General features: G+C 36.3%; 1 protein-coding gene across 1 annotated transcript in view; it reads left to right on the plus strand.

Annotated features, from left to right (window-relative positions):
* The window catches only part of crlf1a (cytokine receptor-like factor 1a), a 47,725-nt gene that overhangs the window by 19,289 nt on the left and 4,398 nt on the right, over positions 1 to 24,038 (plus strand). Inside the window, 6 exon segments of the mRNA XM_056479456.1 lie at positions 4,123 to 4,252; positions 7,555 to 7,571; positions 7,574 to 7,723; positions 13,251 to 13,408; positions 14,690 to 14,858; positions 19,261 to 19,442. Coding sequence (XP_056335431.1) covers positions 4,123 to 4,252; positions 7,555 to 7,571; positions 7,574 to 7,723; positions 13,251 to 13,408; positions 14,690 to 14,858; positions 19,261 to 19,442 — 806 coding nt within the window.

Genomic DNA, 24,038 nt, shown 5'->3' on the forward strand with positions numbered 1-24,038 from the left:
CTATAGTAACAGATCTATGGTGTATTTCCAACTATTTGCGTTACATACTGCAAAAAAAAAACCATTTTTCTTCGAGGTTTTGTTTCTAGTCTAAATATTAAAAAAAAATCCTAAATCAAGAAGCATTTTCTAGATAAGCAAAAAGTGTTGTCTTGTTATCAGGAATAGTATGACAAAATTTGTTTGATTAAAGGGATTTTTTTTCTGTAAAGCAAGCAAAATAATTTGCCAATTGGGTACACTCAAAAATATGACTTTTGCTGCTTGTTCAAACTACTTATTTCAAATGACTGGGAACAACACTATTCATAAGTCTTTTTTAGGACAACTTTATTGTTTTATGTTCAGTCCACCAAATTTGTAAAAGCAATTAAGTTTACTTATTCTTCATTCTTTCCCAACACAAATCGATTTATTTATTTTTTTCAGTGTAATTTTGAAGCAAAAACAAGATTATTGGCAGATTATTTAGCTTGTTTTAATGGTGCATTATGTAAGTTTGACATCCAGTGGTTGAACTAGGTATTGCACGTCTGGTTCAAAACACATGCAATTGCAGGTTGCCAGATTAACAACACCAACAGGAGAGAGCCTGACTATCGAGCCTAAATGCTGATTTAAGTCAAGTACTAAATAAAAGCAACAGAATGCGATAGAAAGAATATTCTCCATATTAAAAAAGTTTTTATTCTTACAAACACCTGAAATTTATATTTTAGAAACAGCTTCTATTTCTTGCAGCTGGACAATAATACACTGACAATGATCACCTTAGGTAAACGTCATGTGCTTTATTCAGTGTTAAATGCTAATAGTGTGAGTTTGAATGTCATTTTACATGACATTTATTGTCATAAACTGAAAGCAGCAGCACATAGTTCACCTCCGATCTTGAAAATCAGAACTTTAGAACTCTGACTCAATGCAAGCCAACACATATCAGTGATTCTGCACGTACATTTAATAATATTAAAGAGGTTTAATATGCATTAATTAGATTGTAAACCTTTGCATTTTGTTGGAGTGTAGTAAGTGCACTATTCTGTGCTTCTGAATGGCTGTTTTTTTTATTTCTGTCATGTTTCATCTGGTGCAAACAGCCAAATGGCTCATCACTGCATATCTCATCACTTGGCATGTTGTTAGGACACGAGGTTACAATGCAACCTGCTCACCTAATGTTTACATTTGTAATATTTATATTATTTGCTAATTAATAACCACCTCATGTGGAACTCTGAATCTGCATCTCATTTCGGAGGCTGCTACTTGTCCACAGGAGGTTGCGGACACACTATGAGAGCCTTTCTGACTGAATGAATGAAATATGCACTTTCCACACTGTAAAAAATCCTGGTTGTCTTAAATTTTTAAGCTGAATCAAATTAACCTTATGAGTCCATTGAACTTATATTATGTCAAACTGACTTAAAACGGCTTACGTAACTTCTAAAATTAAGTTAGAACATGATTAATTTAATAAGTTAAGGTTTAATAAGTTACAATGACCTAAAAACATATGCTTTCAGGACTAATTAATCATATATTTTTTTACAGTGCACCAAAGCAGAGGTTCCGGCACGTTGCGCACATTTTCAAAGCAGAATATCCGACTTCAGCATTGTTTTTCAGATAAACAGGAATGTTCTCTTAACATGTTTCTTAAATATCTGCAAGCATATTGTGGTATTTTATGCTTTATAAGAGTCAAAAACTTTACATACAGCATCTTTAAGAAAAAACTCACTTAATTTTAGTATATTATTTCTGAAAACAAGACCATATTTTTTGCTTGTCTACTCTAGAAAATGTCTTAATTATTTTTTTTTAGATATTTAGACTAGAAACAAGACCAAAACTCTTTATGAAAAGCATTTTTTTTGTGTGCAGTGCAGACAACAAAATTTATAAAGGCGGTCACCTTTGTTTTCACCCTATCCGCCAATGAACTTGAGAGTGGTTTAAGCCGCTTAAGATGGCTATCTGTTCCTCTGTTATGCTTTTAGCACCTGTGTGGTCCATTATAGACGCTTTTCCTCGACAGACACAAATGTGCCGCATTTGTCAAGTTGCATGGAATGGTGGCAGTATGGAAAATTACAAACGCAGACACACAAGGAAATTGAGGGAGCGAGACAAAGGCAAGGAAGCCAGTGTCTGTCTGGTCATTTGGTAAAAAGATTGAACACCAGAAATGGAGAGACATGGTTATGATAAGTGTGTGTGTGATTTTTAAGTGCTGTGTTGACTCAAGCTCTCTATGTCTCTGAGGTCTCCTCTGTAAGGTTTGGTTCATATAATCACAGTCTTACACTTAGACGCAGTGTCTTTTGTGCTCAGCTGAATGGAATCTTGGCCCCATTCCTGAACTTAAATGAGGATGACAGCTGAAGACACTCATCCATTATTGAAAATGTTTTAAGTCAACACAAAGTCGAAATTGACCCTATTTACTTTCTTAATGCACGTTCCTCTGCTTATTGTGATGGATTCATTGGTGCGCGTTATTCCAAAAAAGGCAGCATTCATTATCTTTCATCAAAACTTAATAAGGCTTTTACTTTTGGATGAGTTCTTTTTTTAAATGTATTCTGGTCTACAATACTGAATGTGTTTGATAAAGGGAAAAAAAAGACAATTCGGAAATATTATAGTAACCACTTTTTGAATGAATGTGATTCATATTTTTATGCTTAAGCATAAACAAAAATAAATAAATGCATTTCTCGTTATTACTAAAAAATGTTGTTACTAATATTTTGTGAAAACTATGAGACAGTTTTTTTAGGATTCTGCAATGAATAGAATTTTCAAACAACAGCTTTTTTAATAAATGTAAAAACCTTGCGTCTAAAATACTTGTTTACTAACATGAATTAATAATACATTATAAAATCTGCACAATTATGCTGGAACAACGTTAAATGAAAGGTTATTTCCAAACCCAGTCAACATTCAGAATGACTAATATTGGCTGTGCTAATAAACACCAATCCAATCCAGTTATTCAGTATTATCAACTTTTTTCTTATTAAAATAAAACAACTCGAGTAATATTTTGAAGAGTGAAATTGACTAAACAGAAAACATCCGTGGAAATAGCTACTAAATATCAATCATTCATTTATTCATTTTCCTTCAGCTTATTCCCTTACTTATCAGGGGTTTCTACAGTAGAATGAACCGCCAACTATTCCAGCATATGTTTTACTCAGCGAATGCCCTTCCAGCTGCAACCCAGTACTCGGAAACACCCATACACTCTCGCATTTACACACATACTCATACACTGGCCAATTTTGATTACCCAATTCACCTATAGCGCATGCCTTTGGACTGTGGGGGAAACCGGAGCACCCAAGAGAACATGCAAACTCCACAGAAATGCCAACCAGCTATCTTCTTACTATGAGGCAAAAGTGCTAACCACTGAGCCACTGTGCTGCCCTACTAAATAATATATACTTTTGTTTGTACAGTGAAGTTAAACTGGTTACAGATTTTCTTTTTATTGAAGAAAGAAAAGGAAAGGAACAATAAAAAGGAACAAAGCAGTTATCATAGGGGTTGCAGTATGAAATCACAATACGTTTGATGCACATTTTCACATATTATTTGCAAAGGCATGCTCAGTCCATTTTTTTTTTCCTTGTCACATTTTTTTGAGTCTCTTCATGTTTAACTTAAAAGTATCTCCTTTACAATTTCTGCCCATTGGGTTCTTGCTTGAGGAACCTGAAACCATTTTTGAGTTATGGCTTTTCTTCTTGCTTACAAAAGTATTTTTATTAGGTATTTCTCATTGGTTTTTAACAGTTTCTGGCATTTTCCCAAGGTATAATGAAATGAATGAATCCAATTCTTCTCCAGTTATTTTTATTTTTAATTGCTATTTTACACCAAAGTGCTGTAAGCAACTGTTTTCTGACATTGTTCATGAAGCTTTTAACTGATTTTATCCCATATGTGTCTACAAGCAGCATTTGGTCTTGTATGTAGTGAAAACCATCAAGTGTTATTAGTGTACCTCTTATAAGGTGTTATAAGAGGCATGAGTCATGTTTCACTAACTCTCTTTGACAGCTCAGTGAAAAGTCATTGACCTTATCTGTTTTTTTTTAGTGCCTCCTGAGAAGCCCGTGAATCTTACCTGCTGGTCCAGGAACACTAAAGACCTCACTTGTAGATGGGCCCCTGGGGGCCAGGGGGAAACCTTTATCAAGACAAAATACACACTCAAATATAAGCTCAGGTCAGTGCCACAGGTCATTCATGCTTGCGTTAATGCCTCTTCCCAAATTCACGCCTTATCTTGTTGGTATACTTCATGTTCTCACATGCCCATTCTCTGGAGGACAGTGGAGGGATGTTTAAGGGTGTCTCAAACCCAATCTGTGCTAATCCTTCCTGATGGGCAGATGCTGTACACTTTATTTTATTTTTTTGTCGGGGGCGAAAATCCTGTAAAGTTCTAATTACTATATATATATATATACACACACATACAGGGAGACTAATAATTCTGACTTCTACTATATATATATATAGAATACAGCAGAAGGCAAAATGACTTATTTTAATATATTTAATATTTAAATAATAAAATGTATATTTTTATATTTAAACATAAGTGATGTTTAACAGAGCATTTAGCTTTTCTTATAATATATTTATGTAATATATTTGTTTATTTTAGTTTGGCTGGATTAACATTTCTAAAAATAATTTTGAATAATAATTCAATATTATTAGATTATAATTTTTTTTGATTGGCTACAGAAAAAAAACACTGTTGTCAACTGTCTTGCCTAATTGCCTAATTAACCTTGGTAAACCCTTAAATTGAAATATGACTCAAACGACAACGTAAGACAACGTAACATAAATAAACAACAGCCATAGTGCTCCAACTAAATTATTTAGTTTTTAACATAAAATAACCAGCAAAACAATCCAAAATGACAAGAGATGGGGAGCCCAGCAACATAATAAATGACAATCAAACAAACCTAAAGCAGGTTGGGACTCCCCACTCCAAACAAACATCAAAAGGAAAGTATAAAGGAGAACACAACAATAAAGCCATCAAAAACTGTGGTGGCATGGAGGAATGAGCAAGAGCTAGAAGTCTGCTTCCGTCCGTTTTAAAGGCCTGAAGCCACCAAATCAACCAAGAGAAAACTGAAAAGGGAAAAAAAGACAAACAAGATCACTTGAAAGTAATAATTATGGGCAGGAGTGAACGCCACACGCAACAAAGCTGAATACTAGTATCTTGCAAAATAACTAGTGTGTATTATATACTGTCATCATGAAAAAGATTAAATAAATTAGTTATTAGGAAGTAGTGAATTAAACAATTGTTTAAAAATGTGGTGAGAATCTTCTCTCGGTTCAACAGCACTTGGGAAAATATCCTTAAAAGAATTCAAATTTCACAGGAGGGCTAATAATTTTGCCTTGAATTGTATGTGTATATACATGTGTACATATACATACTAAAATTATGGAAATATAAAAAAAATATTCTGGCAAGAAATATTAAGTTATCTTTCAGTAAAATCTAATTTTTAAAAATTTTATTCTGTAAAGATCTCATAACATTTCTTCCCAATTATAAATGAAAAAATACTGTAATTTAGTTTTTTTTTTTTTTTTAGAATTTCAAAATTGGTCAATGTTGTCAGTTGGTTTTGGTTGAAATTAGGATGATTCTTAATCTAAATACATGATTCTTACTCAATGGAGTAATAAATTGTAATATCAAATTACAATGGAAATTTTATAAAATGGAGCAAATTACTGCATTTGTAAATCATAAAATTGAACAATTTATTTGATTCTGGGAAAAAATGGACCAACTATGCAACATCCCATAAACGTGGACTTTTATGTTAGCTTAAAATCAGAAGGATCACTCCCTACATAGTTTGTTGCTGATATGCATGTATATCTTTTGTTTGTTTGTTTGTTTATTTGTTTATTTATTTATTTATTTATTTTTACTTCTTTGTCGCTCCCCCTTTTATTTTTTTTTTTAGAGATTTTATTTATTTATTTATTTAATATTATTATGTATAACATTAGTTTACATGCGCACAAAAATGAAAGCATATATTGCTGAAAGAGAAAGTGGAGAAACAGAATTTGTGCTTATATTTGTGAGTGTATTCAGATGATCTCTTGCATATATCTGATGTAAAGTGTAAAACTATTTGAGAAAATAAAAACATAATACAAAATGGTCTCACTTTATATTAAGTGGCCTTAACTACTATGTACTTGCATCAAAAAATAAATACAATGTACTTACTGTTTTCATAATGTGTTGCGGAACACTTCTTGTGTTATTGAGGTGGAATACAGGTAGATTTAGGGACAGGTTTGGTGGTATACAGTTGAAGTCAGAATTATAAGCCCCCCTGAATTATAACCCCCCCCCGTATGTTTTTTCCCCAATTTCTGTTTAACGGAGAGAAGATTTTTTTTCACATTTCTAAACATAATAGTTTTAATAACTCATTTCTAATAACTGATTTATTTTATCTTTTGCCATGATGACAGAAAAAATATCTAGTCAAATATTATTTAAAGACACTTCTATACAACTTAAAGTGACATTTAAAGGCTTAACTACGTTAATTAGGTTAACTGGGCAGGTTAGGGTAATTAGGCAAGTTATTGTGTAACGATGGTTTGTTCTGTATAGACTATCGAAAAAAAAGGGGCTAATCATTTTGAACTTAAAAATTAAAAACCGCTTTTATTCTTGCCGAAATAAAACAAATATGACTTTCTCTAGAAGAAAAAAATATTATCAGACATACTGTGAAAATTTCATTGCTCTTTCATTTGGGAAATATTTAAAAAAAGATAAATCAAAGGTTGGCTAATAATTCTGACTTCAACTGTAGCTTGGTTTAAGGGTGGGTTAAAGTGTAAGGGATAGTCAACAGTGTAATTAAAGATATAATTACAGAAATTAATTACATGCATGTATTTAATTAATCATAAGTACAATGTAAAAACATGTATTTACACAATTGGTACATTGTAACAAAGAATTCATTTCAGTGTAAGTACATATTAGTTAAGGCCACTTAATATAAAGTGGAACCAACAAAAAGAATGAAAATGATTCCACCAGTTAAAACATTGGTGTTGTGTTGTCTAAAATGAATATAAACAATATAATCCGAAAATAAGGAACCTTTACAGAAAAATTTTAAAATTTAATATTTGTTTAAAGTCTTTCCAGAAAAATAAAAACAGTTTTAATTAAACACAAAGCTGTAAATCATAAATACAGAAAGAAATCATCATAATATTTTTTTTATCATAACATTATATAATTTCATGCCCAGTGAGCAGACGGAATGCTAATTCCAGACAGCAATTATCATATCCTCATTCCCTCTAGGAATATGCAATAATTAAGGAAGCATAACCAGAGACCCTATGACTGTCTCTACGAAGGCATCATCACAAGTCTGTTTTATCCAACCATTGACTGGTCCATTTGTCAAAAAATAAGCTTTATGTTTGCACCTATAGGTGGTACGGACGGGAAAGGAGTGTGAGGACTACAGCACGGGAGAACCATACACGTGCTACATCCCCCGCGACCTCGCCCTCTTTACGCCCTATGAGATATGGGTGGAGGCCTCCAACCAACTCGGAACCGCAACATCTGACGTCATCTATCTGGATATCTTAGACGTGGGTGAGTGTGCCTGACCTTTGACCCCTTTTCAGGCACAAGCCCCAGGTGTTTTCCTTGTGGGCAGCACGCAATCCGAGAGGACCACGTGCAACGTGAGAGTGCCACTCCCTGGAAAACAGGGTGGAGGCATGACAAATCGCAGCGGTCCATCCAAGCGTCATCAGTATCTCTATGTATACTGTATATCTACCCACCTACTCACACATACCTGCAGTGCCGTGCAACCCCCTCCTACACAGGCCAGTGGAATTTTTACGAAGTTTCTTGCTAATCCTTGTACCGTGACCTGCCCGGGGCTACCGTTTAGCAGTGTGACTGGAAGAGGGTGAAGTCTGTTTTGTTGAGTCCTTAAGATCTTATGAGCTTTGAGTGCAGGCCAAGCTCGCACGTAATCTCTTCAAACAGACACTTTAAACTACAAGCATGTTCATAAAAATGGAATTAGCATTGTTTGGACTTGAGTCGGGGGGCCTTTTGTCTTGGCAAGACTTTAGAAAGCGTTTGAGATTGAATTGTAATAGCCTGAATGCAAACGAAAGCCCCCCTGTCTTTAAAGAGGAGATGAGAAAGGTTATAAACTTGGACATCATGCGCGTGTAACTGCACCTGTAGGGGGAGGCAGGGCGATTTTGAATGGAAAGTGCAGTGAGAGGAAGGTGGGTGCACCTCCAAACATGCCAGAGTTATGACACAGCAACCACACCTAATGCCTGCACCTCCTTAGCAACAGAGACAATGCTCATCTATGTTAGCACTTAATTAAACAACAGCTTAGGGATCCGGGCAAACTACAATTTCAGGGAAGTTTGAAGCATGCTTAAAGGGATGGTTCACCCAAAGATGAAAATTCTGTCACCGTTTACTCGCTGTTTTTCTTAATGCTTACAATAAGCTCTTTTAAAGGGTTGGGGGCATCAAAAATTTGTTGATTTTGTTCTGAAATAGCAAATCAACTAGATATCTGAGAGATCAGAAGTGTACACTGAAATGATTGGAGAAAGAATAATTGGTTTAAAACAAATCTGTGTTTTATGAACTATTGTTTTTTTGAGAGTGGCATGACACTATTTGAATCAGCTTGTCTGTGCCACTTGTTCCATACATGATTTGTTTTGTTGAGCACGAAGGAATATTTAATCTAAAAATGTTGCAAAACTGTAACTACTGACCTACATTGTATGATAAACAAATACTTTGGAAGTCTTTCTGACTTTTGTGTTAAACAGAACAAAAATCTGGTATCAAACTGGGGTGTGTTTCTGAAAACCATCGTTAGCCAGCTAAGGTCGCAAGTTGCGTCAATACAAACAGTTCGTTGATTTTGCGTTTCCCAAATCTATCTTATTTTGGCTCATTTAAACAATTATAAACAACATAAAACAGAAATATTTTGATGTTCTAATAGCGATTCCTATGTAGAAGAATCACTTCCTGTCCTCCATCTGAATTTTGCAACGACATCATGTGAAAACAACCTATAATAAAATATCTCGCAAGATCTCTTGTCTTGCCCATCAAGTTGTATTCACTTACCAGTTGATGGATAATTCACTAAAAAAAGGTCACAGCTACTTGGCATCAGCGGTTTTGTTGTGTTTAGCTGGGTTTACAAAGTGAAAGTTAATAAGACCTGCAGATGTTTCTCTTAAGGCATACAATGAGCTCTTTTGTAAGGTTGGTGGCATTGTTTGATTTCTGAAATAGCAAATCAACTAGATAAGAGATCAGAAGCGTATATGGAAATAATGAGTAGCTTTGGAGAAAGAATAATTGGCTTAAAACAAATCTGCTATGTGTTTTATGAACCATTGTTTGTTGAGAGTGGCATGACACTATTTTAACCAGCTTGTCTGTGCCATTGTTTTATTGCTGTGTTTATTCCATACAAAGTTGAAATCCATGAACAGGAATTGGAATGTAAAAAAGTAGAATAAAACTGCATGCAGATTTCTTTAGGAGATGATATATGGATCTTATTCAGGGGCATACGCCGTATAAATACATATGCCAGAGTAATTGGCGGTTCATTCCACTGTTGCAACCCCTGAAAAATGAGGGACTGAAGAAAAACTGATAAACTGAAGGAAAGCAAGTGAGTGAGATCCAATTCACCACTGAACTGGTGAGATTTTTTCACTGCAGTGTTGAACCGATTGCCCATTTATGTTTTCTGAATTATCCTGTCCTCTTGTTGCACTTAAAAGAGTTAGAGAATATTTCATCTTTACAATTCCTCTTTACTAAGAAAATTGATGCTTATTCTGCATATTCTCTAAGAAAATCAGATTAACACCAATAACTGAAAGTAATTCCATTTTTGACCAGTGTTCTTTTTTAATAGGTTATTCTCAAATTTTAAACCCTACTGTATTTTTATTATTATATATTTTTAAAGATTTATATTTGGCCTTTTTGCCTTTATTAGAAAAGACAGTAGTCAGACAGGAAGCAAAGTGGGAGAGAGAGATAGGGGGTAGGGTCGGGAAATGTCCTCGAGCTGGGATTCAAACTCGAGATGCCCTGAAGTGCTACAGCACCACACGTCAGCACGCGAACCGCTAGGCTATTGTGCCGACAACCCAACTGTATTTTTAAAAGAATATTTATTGATCAGGGGTGGATTCCCCAAAACCATTGTTAGGCAACTAAGATTGCATGTTCTGTTATTGCAAAACATTTGTTTCAACGGACATTATACTATGAATATTAGCCCTGGGCAAAGATAAATTGCGATTAATCATATCCATAATAAACGTTTTTGACATAATATATTGTATGTGTGTGTACTGTTTATATTTATTATGTATATATAAATACATCAATGCATATATTTGGGAAAATTATTGTTTATATTTAGATATAAAATGTGTATATGTCACAAAATATACATAAATTTAAATATACAGTTGAAGTCAGAATTATTAGTCCCCCTGATTTATTAGCCCCCCTGTTTATTTTTTTCCCCATTTACTGTTTAACGGAGAGAAGATTTTTTCAACACATTTCTAAAGATAATAGTTTTAATAACTCATTTCTGATAACTGATTTATTTTATCTTTGCCATGATGACAGTAAATAATATTTGACTAGATATTTTTCAACACATTTCTATACAGCTTAAAGTGACATTTAAAGGCTTAACTAGGTTAATTAGGTTAAATAGGCAGTAATTAGGGTAATTAGGCAAAGTAATTGTTTAACGATGGTTTGTTCTGTACACTATCGAAAAAAAACAGCTTAAAGGGGCTAATCATTTTAAAATCGTTTTTAAAAAATTAAAAACTGCTTTTATTCTAGCCAAAATAAATCAAAAGACTTTATTCAAAATAGACAGACAAATAGTATCTTTTGTGGATTTTATCTAAAGAAGTTGTTACTTCACACCCCTGAGGAGCGTCATTACAGTTTAACATTATAAAACTATTGATCTCCGACAGAGTTCAGGAAAAACTTGTTACAATTTCCCGATTGATGCATCATACTATGGTAGTTTAGCTGCAAGTCGAGTCATTTGGGAAAATCGCCCAAGGATGGAAGGAAACATCCTAAAATTTTTTTTTAACATCCTCTTTTTTGTCACAGCATCTCTAACCTTATGTCATGTCGTAGTTGCCGACCTTCTCATCCATTAGACACTATCAGACTGGAGGTTTTGGATACCAGACAATAGACTATATTAACATAATAAAGCAGAGATGTCTGAAAACAGCCCTTCAGGACAACCTGAAGTCTCCCCTAGACAATCTGAAGTATTTTGTCACCATCATCCTGCTTTTATACATGCAGTTTCACCTTGCGTGTTTTTGCTTGGCACATATATGATCGTGTGACATTTATCTGTTATATTCTTGGCTCTCAGCCAGCTAGCTAAGATCTACGCAAGCAACTGCTTTCACACCAGAGATGTCACTTCATTGATGCAACTAATTCTAAGTGTTTACACACATTGTCATGATGTTACATTTAACTTGATAATATGTTTCTCTCCTGAATACCTCTTACACATATAGCTTCATATGAATAGTTCAGGTCTTATTTGGAAGGCCGAACCGTCTCTGTGCGCCTAGGGGTTTGTGAGTCCTCCTGTGCTTGATTAGCTTATGGAGTTCCACAGGGATCTGTTCTGGGCCCTTTATTGTTCTCTTTATATCTGCTTCCACTCGGATTAATTCTTAGGAGACATGGCATCTCCTTTCACTGTTATGCTGATTACTGTCAAATTTATGTTCACCTTAAAAGGACAGATGGCCTTTCCCTAAATGCACTGGACTTATGTATAAAAGACATTAAATCTTGGATGACACTGAATTTTCTTCATTTTATTGATTCTAAGACTGAAGTGATTGTGTTTGGCTCCAGCTCCATTGTACGCCTGAATAATCTTGAAACTTTCTGTAAGACAGAGATTATGAACCTGGGTTTTAAAATGGATCCTGAACTAAAGCTTGAAAACCAGATTCGGTCTTGTTGTTCGCTCTAGCTTCTTTCACTTAAGGCAACTGGACTGCAACTTGTTCAAAATGCAGCTGCGCGTCTTTTAACTGGCACACGCAAATACGAGCACATCACCTCTGTTTGATCTTCTCTTCACTGGCTGCCTGTGCATTTGAGGATCCATTTTAAGTTACTTTTATTTGTTTTTAAGAGTCTAAATGGTGCTGCACCTCTTCACCTCTCTGAGCTTCTCTGTCCCTACACACCTTTTTGTTCACTCAGGTCAGCCGACCAGCTCCTCCTGGGTGTGCCTAGGACAAGTCAAAAGCTCAGAGGGGGTCAGGCTTTTGCTGTGGCTGCACCAAAATTGTGGAATGAGCTGCCGTTATATATTAGACAAGCCTCTTCCATTAATGTTTTTAAATCTCTTCTTAAAACCCACTTGTTCAATTTGGCTTTTAGCACAGTGTGAGATGTTAACATTTTATGTTTATTTATTTGTATTTTAAAGTATGTGCTACGCTTTGTTTTACTCTCTATTGTCAGCACTTTGGTCAACTGTGTTGTTTTAAAGTGCTTTCAAGAGTTCACACTTAGATATTGTTTGACAAATGTTAGCAGGTTTGACATGCTGTCCCAGGAGAGAACCCTGAGCTCGGAGATAATTGAGCCCAGGGCACCCACTAGGCTACATATAGTGAGTTTGGATTAATCTGATTGGCTAACTACTGATTGTAGATGAGAGACCAGCTGCGGTCAGTCATATCACGTGCTCCTCTGGAAATTAGTTTGAGAAACTTCACTTATAAATAAAATTAAATTAAAATTGAATGTTTAACATATATAATCAGTGCTTTCTGTATTCTGTTATTTTACATATTCAGTTATTCTTCAGCATAGCTTTCTGATAGCAGGCTCCCTTAACCGGCTCTAGCACCTCTGTGGGCTCATTTTACACAAACCCAGTTTTAGCCTGGCTCATGTTTACTTTTAGAAATTACTATTAGAGAATACAATCTGCTTCACATTTAGAGAATACTTTTTAGAGAATAAAAAAATCTTCGTCAGTCATTTGTGTCTTTTCTTCTCCCAGTGACGACAGACCCACCGACTGATGTGACTGTGAGCCGTGTTGGAGACCTGGAGGACCAGCTGACCGTGCGCTGGGGGACACCGCCAGCACTCAAAGACTTCCTATTTCAGGCCAAATACCAGATCCGATACAGACTGGAGGAAAGCAGCGACTGGAAGGTACAGAAGCACTCTTGAGCAGTGAGCACATCCTTCTCATTACAATCACCACTACCATACCCACTTGTTTTTCTAAAGCAAACTATACAAGTATGCGAGCGAATGTGAGTTTCTTGTTTTTCAAACGCTTTCAGAGTGGCGCAATGATTAATTAGAGCAGCTCAAAAGACAACAGACTTGTTTCAGTAGAATTTGGAGTGTTTGTATTACTTGTCCGAAACGTCATTTCCAGCTGTAGCCGAGCAGCACATGGTTTCCAGTCCTCTGGCCACGGAAGAGTCCGGCTAAACTTCAGGGCTTCAAATAAACTTAAGCTTTCACTGTCCCCATTTCGCTCATATGGATCCAATCAGTTGGCAGGTTTCCTTCTGAAGCTGGGCAGAGTTGGGTTACATAAGTCCCCCCCCTCTTTTACCCATCATTGTGCTGTCAGTTGCACAGTCCTACATAGTTAACAAAGTCAAAATATGACAGTGACCATCAAAAGCACATCACAGAAGATGACCTGCTGTTTTCAAAGTGTGTTTAGTGAGTTGTATTATCGCTCTCAACCCCACATACCGCTCGCATAGTCTGTACGAAGGGAAATAATTACTCAGCATGCCTGTTACACGGCAACCTGATGATGTTAACATTCTGCCACTCATCACGTTCCAGTAGTAATGACGGTCCTTGGATTACAGAGCCGTGCATATTAACCATGTTTGTAGCTTTTGAAATGCGAGTCTGGAAATGGAGCGCGGAAAGGGACTGATTCGGGGGTACCGGGATTGTAAATAATTACAGGAGGCCCACATTCCTGCATTTGAATCCTGACTTTACCTCTGTCTGCTACGCACAGGAAAGAGGAAGCATTAAGACTGGCATTGGCCTCGTCTGCACGTCGTTGATGCTGTCTGCACCCGTGCAATTACTCAATCTGTATTAAGTGATAGATAACAGATTTTCTCTCAGGGTAGTGTCGGCGCTCGCTGTGTGTATGTAGAGCCAGAAGGCAGGCCAATTATTTATGTGTGTGCGTCTTTGTCATATCCCTCCTGTCTTTGTCTCTGATATATGTTGGTGTATCCCCTTGGAGCACAAAAGAGGGAAATTTCTTTGTTCTGCCTCTTTGTAGATGAGCTTGTATGAACTTGCTTAAGGATTTTGAAAGTGAATGGCTTTTTTTCCTTTCTTATAGAGAACATTAAATATGCCCGGTAGGGTAACGGTGTGTGTGTGGTATGTGGCCGCTGGAGGTGTTTGATGTAACAGACGTGTTTTGGGTGTCTTTCTCTGCAGGTGGTGGATGATGTTGGAAACCAGACTTCCTGCAGGCTGGCAGGGTTGCGGCCGGGCACAGTGTATTTTGTGCAGGTGCGCTGTAATCCGGTGGGGATTCTGGGATCTAGAAAAGCAGGCATTTGGAGTGACTGGAGTCATCCAACTGCAGCCTCAACACCACACAGTGGTAAGAGAAATCATGTTCACTTACTTGGGATCTAATGCCATGGTATTTCATTATCGCAAATATCGAAGTGGTATCAGTTAGCATTTTTACAAACAAAAAAGGATTTCGAAGGGTTATGTGCACAATAGAATTCAGAAACACTTGTTATTAGTAATCCCAAATTTTTTTTCATTAAAATATTTGATATTTTTGCTGACGTTTGTACTTGCATTATCCCACATATTCAGAGAAATAAGAAATTCAAACTATTGGCAAGGTCCGTGTCCTGTGTCACTATGCTAATGACATACTCCCTGGATTTCTGGGTTTGCTTTTATAGAAAACACGAAAAAAACAAAGACGTTTAAATGTGTTATGCGTTTTGTTATGAGTGCCGTTATAACTCAGACCCCCTAGTTTTTCCCAATTCTGCGAACGCTAAATCCAACGCAAAATCAACAAAAAGTCGATAATTTTTGTGATTCTGCAAAATTCTTAATTTAAACGCAAAATAATTAGCAAAAAATGTAAATCTCATAAAACAACCAATTCCAAACCATATAATCAAGTTCTATTTATTTTAGTTTGCAATTAATTGTTTTACATGACTAATAGATGTTGCATATGCAGTGCTCGTGATGTATTTGAGTGTCTCTCAAAAAATTATGTCTTACCTGCACCCTCACAATCATAACATTACATGGAATGGTGGGCGGGGAGCTTTCAGCTCGTGCAGTAGGCAGACGCGGATGAAGCGCGAATGATTTACATGTGAAGTCAAAGCAAAGATGAGATACAAACATCCTGTGGTGCAAATCGGGTATTTTGTGCGTTTGATGCGCTTCAAACTGCAAAAGAAATTTGGAGCAAACATTTAACAAACGGAGCATTGGAACAAACCGATTCACGGATGACGGCTGCTGGACGTGACCGAATTGAAGAGCATAATTTGTGCTTTACATATTTAGCTGGTATTATGAAGTGCGTCAAATCGATAAATTATTATATTTAACTCTTTTCCTGCCGTCAACAAGAGAAAATGATTCCCTGCCATTGACGAGTTTTACGGTAATCCGTGTTTTAGGTGTATTACAGTAGGGGAAGCACTAACGCATGTCCTGAGTGAGGTACATGATGTCAGATGCTCTAGTAAGTGAAATCTGACAGAGAGAGAAAGTAAGATCGTGGATAAAAACAAGAGTTATCTAAACTTCCTTTGGGTTAATCTCTGCCGTTTTAGATCTTGTCTTGACAAGAGACCAAAATAAAGAAGCTTTATTTTCATGATTTGTGTCATTTGTTTTAGATTGCAAAAAAATTGTGAAACACATGGGGGTCTGATAACTGAACCCTAAAGAGAATTAAGTTTGATAAAGCAGTACTGTTTCTTCCCCATGTGATCATGATCATGAGGGGCTGTCCACATACAATGCATTTTCCTCTCCAACGCACTACTCTTCTATTGTTTTTTTATGTAGACACATGCTGGATGAATGTATTTGACCCTTATGCTCGGGTCTCACATTTTTTAGACGTCATTTTTTTTTTAGTTAAAAGATCTTCAACTTTCACACGCAGCACAGCTCATCCCTGTCAGGCCCAAAAGCAGTGAACCATTCAGAAGAGCTCAGAGGCAGGGCAACCATTGCAAGCTTCTGTTTATAGTAGAAAGTTAGCATGACGACTGTTTTATTTACCGTTGTATGATGGCGGTGGAGGTGAAAAGGGTATAAACGGAGGTCGGAGACAGCTCCAAGTGGGTGGCAATTGAGCTCCAAGTGGGCTGTACAAACATTGAGTTTTTATTTATTTAATGTCTTGTACATGACACGGAGTCCAATAGTGTGCTTTACGAATGTTTACACCTACCTCAACCCTAAACCCAACCTACAGTTTTTTTTTAATGTTACAGCCTTATTCCAAAATGGATTAAATTCATTTATTTCCTCAAAATACTACACACAACACCCCATAATGACAATGTGGAAAAAGATTTTTTGAAACTGTTTCAAATTTATTAAAAATTAATGACACAAAAATTAATAAGTATTCACTGCCTTTGCCGTGAAGCTCTAAATTGAGCTCAGGTACATTCTGTTTCCACTGATCATTCTTGAGATGTTTCAGCAGCTTAATTCGAGTTCACCTGTGGTAAATTCAGTTGATTGGACATGATTTGAAAAGGCATACACCTGTCTATATAAGGTCTAGGGTTGAGAGTACATGTCCAAGCACAAACCAAGCATGAAGACAAAGGATTTGCTGTAGGCCTCTGAGACAGGATTGTCTTGAGGCAGAAGGCTGGGAAGGGTACAGAAAAAATTCTGCTGCTCTAAAAGTTTCAATGAGTACAGTGGCCAGGTGTTACGTTTGGAGAAAACCAGGCATCGCTCATCACAAGGCTAATACCATCCCTACAGTGAGGCATGGTGGTGGCAGAATCATGCTGTGGGGATTTTTTTCAGCAACAGGAACTGGAAGACTAGTCAGGATAGAGGGAAATATGAATGCAGCAATGTACAGAGACATCCTGAATGAAAACCTGCTTCAAAGTGCTCTTAACCTCAGACTGGGGCAACGGTTTATCTTCCAGCAGGACAATGACCCAAAGCACACTGCCAAAATATCAATGGAGTGGCTTCACAACAACTCAGTGAATGTCCTTGAGCGGCCCAGCCAGAGCCCAGACCTAAATCCTATTGAACATCTGTGGAGAGATCTGAACACGGTTATACACTGTTGCTCCCCATCCAACCTAATAGAGCTTGAAAGGTACTGCAAAGAGGAATGGACAAAAATTCCCAAAGACAGGTGTGCCAAGCTTGTGGCATCGTATTCAGGTTTTTTATTTTTAATAAATTTGCAAACATGGGGTATTGTGTGTAGAATTTTGAGGAAATAAATTAATTTAATCCATTTTGGAATAAGGCTGAAACATAAAAAAATTTGGAAAAAGTGAAGCGCTATGGATACTTTCTGGACGCACTGTAAACGGCTGGATTTGTGTTAAAAGGATTTAATTTCACCCAAAATAAAAATTAACTCATAATTTATTATCCTTTGTTTGGTTTTAAATCTTTATGAGATTCTTTATTCTGTTGAACACAAAAGAAGATATTTTGAAGAAAGCTGGTTGCTTCTACCAATTGGCTTACGTAGCAGAAAAATAAATTACTATATGAAAGTAAATGGTGAGTAAATGATGGCAGAGTTTTTATTTTTGGGTGAACTTTCCTTTTAAGTTAGCAATGAAATTAGCGAAGACAAAAAAATTATGTAACAAATGAATTCATTGTTAGTTAATATAAATTACAGTGATGTATTAACTTACATCAACTATTGGGACCTTGTGTTACCAACTAATTTTATGGATGCAATATGCCACAATTTACTATCGTTAAAAAGGTTTAGGCACTTAACTGCATGTCATACAACAATCAACAGCATATAAATAAAAACGGCCTAACATTACCGAATGAAATGTTGAACCCATAAAATGTACTGTAAATGACTTTGTGAGCTTTAGGGGCGGTGATGGACTCGATATACTTGATTTATGTTTTGATTGTTGCTCTGAATCAGATTCTGGCATAGTCTCTGACAAAAAAGAAGAGAGAAAAAAAGAAGCTAGAATATTTTTAAGGAAAGGCTCAGCTTTATATTTTAATATATTGCATAAATATGTGAACATACAACGGAACATGAATTTTTGGCAATGAAATGTTTTTTCTTGCCACTTGAAAAGATTCTATAAATTGCGCATTTCTATTTGTTTTTTGCATCCTGTTTCTCTGATTATCAAATTATATCTATTTTTAACTACGCCACATTATATCTTGATTCAAACACCAACCCCTCTTCCAATTATTTTCTGTGTCATTCACCAATTCGTATTAATAAAATGACCGAAGCAACATACCAAATCAATAAATAAAAAAATATAGCCAAGGTCTAAATAGTAGCAGCGAGAGTTGGATTGAGCTGTTGCCATTGCTGTCTTTCATCATATTTTCACATTTCGAATGTGTCGTGCAGTCCATCCTATAATCAAATACATATTTCCAAGACGATGCTCAGTCCAGCAGACACCAACCAGCACATGCAACGCATTACCTCAGTCATACATCTCCTCATTTTGTGGCTTGCCAGAGAGTCACGGGGGAGTGTTGGATGTATTTTTTCAGTCGATTGTTTCTGAAGATTAACAGATTAACTCCTCTGCACATTAACTCTTGTGGCGCGGCCCACATCTGGAGCTCAGAAACCTGCTGTTTATTTAAAATGGAAAAGGATTTATTTTTTATCCCAACTTGTGTTTGGTCGGCTGTGTAAACTGCGGCCTGTATCTGCGATAAGCTCGATGCTTGTATTAGTCTCCCAAGATGCACACGTGTTGATTTTCTTTTTGTTTTTCGTCCTGCAGAGCGGCTGTTGACAGGGTCATGCGACTCGAAGGCCGGACAGCAGAACTCAACGTTACGGCGGGATTTGAAGCAGTTTTTCGGCTGGGTGCGCAAACATGCCTACGGTTGTAGCGGGATGAGCATCAAACTTTATGATCAGTGGCGGGTCTGGCTGCAGAAATCTCACAAAACTCGCAACCAGGTAGGTAAGCAGCTTTTTTTGATCCGCATTCTACTTTTTTCTTTTTAAAATACACTCTAAAATATGATGTTTGCTGTTTGTTCAAACTACTTAAAATGAGCTGAAACAACACCATTTTTTATGTTTTTGTCAACTTAATTGTTTCATGTCAATCCACTTAAATTTGCTAAAGCTTTTAAGTTAACTTAATTTCTTTATGTTGTTCCAACACAAATTGATTGTGTGGAACACATCATTTTTTTTTTTACTGTGTTTTTATTAAAGATAAATAAATAAACCCCAATAGGTCCTGACAGTCTTTCAAAGATCAAGTATGTTTGTTTCAATTCCCAGGTCTGTTGGAAAAAGTCTGATTTCAACTGCAAATCTGCAGTCATTTTCTCAAATATATATATATATATATCTGTTTCAGCCTCTGTGTCCATTCCATCAAAGTAGGTTGGCGGGTCTTCATCTAGTTCACTGTAATTATCTTCCTAGCTGTTATTAATAATATATGTAGTGCAAATAGGTGAGACCTACTGAATTGATGAGGGGGGAAGCCATCAAGCAAAAAAAATACTGGGTGCATTGGTATGTCGTATTCTAAAACATTACTAATCTCCCTGTCAACCTTCTGCCAATACACTTGTATTTTGGGACATTCCCACACCCAGCATTTTTTTACTGTAAAAAAAAAATGCTGAGTTCCACAGAACTCCTTTATGTTGTCACCAGTGATGGCAATAATGGCGATATAAATAAACAGCGTTACTAACGGCGTTACTTTTTTCAGTAACGAGTAATCAAATTAATTACTGTTTCCTCGTTATAACGCCGTTACCGACACAATAAAATGCGCATTACTGTAATTAGGATAACTGAAGCGGTTTTCATGTGAGCGGTGTCTCTCTCAGCCATAGAACCTCTTTCGCTGGGGTGTGTGTGTCAGCAATACGTTTTAGTTTTAAAACAGCGTTTTAGAATGAAAACGATCCACATCCACACCCACACTTGTGTTTCACCTAGCATTTCTAAAAAGATCTCCGTCCACAATATGCTGCTGAAATTCACATTACGTGACCACACACGTACTCTGGCATGCGCTGCAGCGCATGCGCACGTCTAAGCTCCAGGCAGTCAGCGGGTGCTTTGAGGCCTAAGTCTGTGTGTTCGGGGCTAGGACGGGACAAAAAACCTCCAGCGATTGATGAGTGGTGTGTCTGTGAACATGGTGTAACTGAGAACGTGATGATTGGCTTAGAGTCCATTTCCATCGTTTGCCAATCAGAGGCATAGTGTGGGTGTTCACACAATAACACACACACAGTCAAGTCTCACAAACCAATGACCGGGAGTCAGAATAGTGGCAAATCCAACAAAAGGTAGCTTTTGCAAACTGGAAATATAAGAACTACTTTTCCCTCATTAAGGTGAAAGGCAAGAATGTTGATATATCGTGTGTGTGTGTGTGTGTGTGTGTGTGTGTGTGTGTGTGTGTGTGTGTGTGTGTGTGTGTGTGTGTGTGTGGTGGAAAATTTATTATATTCATGTTATATTCAGTTTATATGCTAATTTATATACATTATAAAGGTCTGTTCTTTTATTCTTCCATGTTGGTACTGTTTAAGTTAGACCAAGCATGACCACTTTAACATCTGTTTATCACCAGACAAGATCTGGAAACATACATGGTGATTTAACAAGCTATATGTTCAGTTGGGAGGTAAGACTGAAATGTAGATGGTCAAAAGTGAAGTATGAGCCTTGATGTAACTGTGATTCATCCTGTATGTCACTGATGGCCTTGTGGGCATTACAACTAGATAAAAAGAGAACACGCTCTTTTTCGGTGTCACACTCTGCAGAAACCTGCGCTGCTGTATGATTGTCTGACCTTCTTTGCAAAGAATAAAATTTTAAAAGACACTTTGGGTAAGACTTTGTCTTCTTTACCACAGAGAAAGCCTCTTTAAAGAAAATAGCCACTATACGTGCAACTTATGCCTAAAAAAAGAGTGTCTCTGCATCGGTGACAAGTAATTCTAATCTAATGAAGCACCTCAAGTCTGTTGTGGTCTGTGCAATAAATACTTAAAATTCTAAACCATCTATTGTGTTTTATTGTGCAACTATAGTAATGATAATATTTATAATGGGATGTTGAATTTGATTTTTGTCTCTAATATTGTCCCACAACAAAAAATTGTGTAGATTAGTGTACAATGTTTTATATTCATTTTATAGTCGATTGACAAATTAGATTTTTTTTTAAAGTAACACAATAGTTACTTTCCCTGGTAATTAGTTACTTTTATAATTATGTAACTCAGTTACTATTTGTGAGAAGTAACTAGAAACTACAACTAATTACACTTTTAAAGGAACGTGCCCAACGCTGGTTGTTACAACACAAATCTATTAAGTTCACTTAATCCTTTATACAAATTTAAGTGGATTGAACATAAAACAATTAAGTTGTCTGTCAAAAAACCTTAAGAATTGTGCTGTTTCAACTCACTTTAAATGAGGAGTTTGAACAAGCAGCAAAAGTCATTTTTTGAGTGTGGATTCCCATTAATCAGGTTTAAGTGTCTGGTTTTCTTCAACTTTAACTGTTATGCCAGGAATATTTGCTCTCATAACATTGCGAGACTGTATCCATTGCCTTGAGTTATTGGAGTTGCCCGGGTTAATCGAATTAAAGTGCTCCTTGTGTTATTGTACGGCGTTTCCTGTGTTTTTCTCGGCAACCACAGACGTAAATAACATGAGGCGACTCATATGATTTCAGGTAACTTTTCATAAACCACTCGAGTAAACCGGACTATTTAAATAAACGTCTGCACACTGAGTATCATTCGACATATGCATTCAGTTCTGAGTTCACATCTGTCAGATTCCGCAGTAATCTTGTTTTGGAAATAACAAGAATTGTCCTTCATTTGAGAATATACCCAAAAGAGACTGTTTGCTCCTTTCATGTCTCCCTAGTGCGCTGCGGTCTATGTTTTACGCAAAAACATTACCCGAATCCATGCCAGCATCGCAGATGAGTTTCTTAGATGATCCGCCGGCATGTCATGAAGTTACCAATGAGAGATATAAACCCACAGCAATTACTCTGAAGTATATCTAAATTTCGAAACCGCAAAGACTTTTTAACAGTAAGGCAATGTGCCAAAGTCTGTCAACAAAATGATTTGATTCCTCAAACATGACTTCTAACCAAAAGATTTGACAGAATTGATTATAAAGTTATCATCTGCATGAAAGTTTTTGAAAGTTTTTGAAAGTTTGTAAAACATATGCTGGATAAGTTGGCGGTTCATTCCGCTGTGGCGACCCCAGATTAATAAAAGGACTAAACTGAAAAGAAAATGAAAGAATGAATGAATGAATGAATATTGAGTTATCAGACCTATTTATAAACTATTTGTGCTTGTTTTCCAGTAAGTGACATCACAAATGAGTGTCTCAGATGATCTGCAGCTAATTAGAGATGAATCCACAGTAATTACACTCCAATCTCTGAACCATAAAATATGCACAGATGTTCTAACTATAATTTTGTCATCAAAGTCCACACCATCTCAAATCTTACTTGAGTCATTCTTCAATGCCTGAGCCAAAGTTTGTCATCAAAATTATTTTAAATACTTCCCAGAATTGTTTTTGCTCTTTATTAGTCAGACATTCAAATTTATTTACCGGAAATTATTTAATGGTTAAACTTTAAAAATCTTTTTAGTTTTTTTAGATGAAATCTGAGAGCTCTCTTCACCTCTATAGAGAAAAAAGGTCAAGAGAAATCCTGAAAGGACACAGAAAAAGAAACTAAGGTCCCATTTACACTAATATGTTTTTGTTTTAAAACGCATACGTTTTGTTACGGTTATGCCTTCTGTCCACACTTCCCCGGCGTTTCCAGCCCTGAAAACGGAGCATTTTGGAAACGCTGAAGAGTTTTTGGTTTTAAAACACTGCTCCGTGTCAGTGTGGATGGCAGAAAACGGAGACATCTGAAAACTGAGGCGTTGCTGCAGACATCTGATTGGGGCTTTTTCCTCAATATTTTGTACACAAAGTGCAGTCTTTGAAAACATGATATGAGGAACTGTCTATTTTCATTTTGATATTACCAACTTAACAGACACCAAAAATGTTTGTGTAGCTGCATATTTATATGACCTTCATCTTCACTGTATGCATTTTTATATCAAAACGGAGCCTATAAGATTACTACCACCTTTCGTCTCTTTTGGTGAATATCAGTTTTAATAATCAATAATAGCAATTAATAATACAATAAGTTTATACAATATAGGAAATAAAGGCAAGCAATCACTTAATATGCAGAATGAGTTTGTGGTTACATAAATTATTAACTTATCTTTGAGCTCAGCCAAAACACCTTACCTGAGCACAAGTAATAGATTCAAAATACTGAAGAGTCATTAGGTAAAGACAAGATGAATTAAATATCACATTTATCAACTATAGTAAAATGAGATCCAGCGGTAGTTCCTTGATGAACTGTCCGACGTGCGCTGCTCTCACCTGGGGAGGTGTGCTCAATGTGTATGTGTGGTTACGTGAAGTGCATTTTCATTTTTG

This window comes from Danio aesculapii, chromosome 2 (assembly GCF_903798145.1).
Source record: "Danio aesculapii chromosome 2, fDanAes4.1, whole genome shotgun sequence".
NCBI classification, from domain to species: Eukaryota; Metazoa; Chordata; class Actinopteri; order Cypriniformes; family Danionidae; genus Danio; species Danio aesculapii.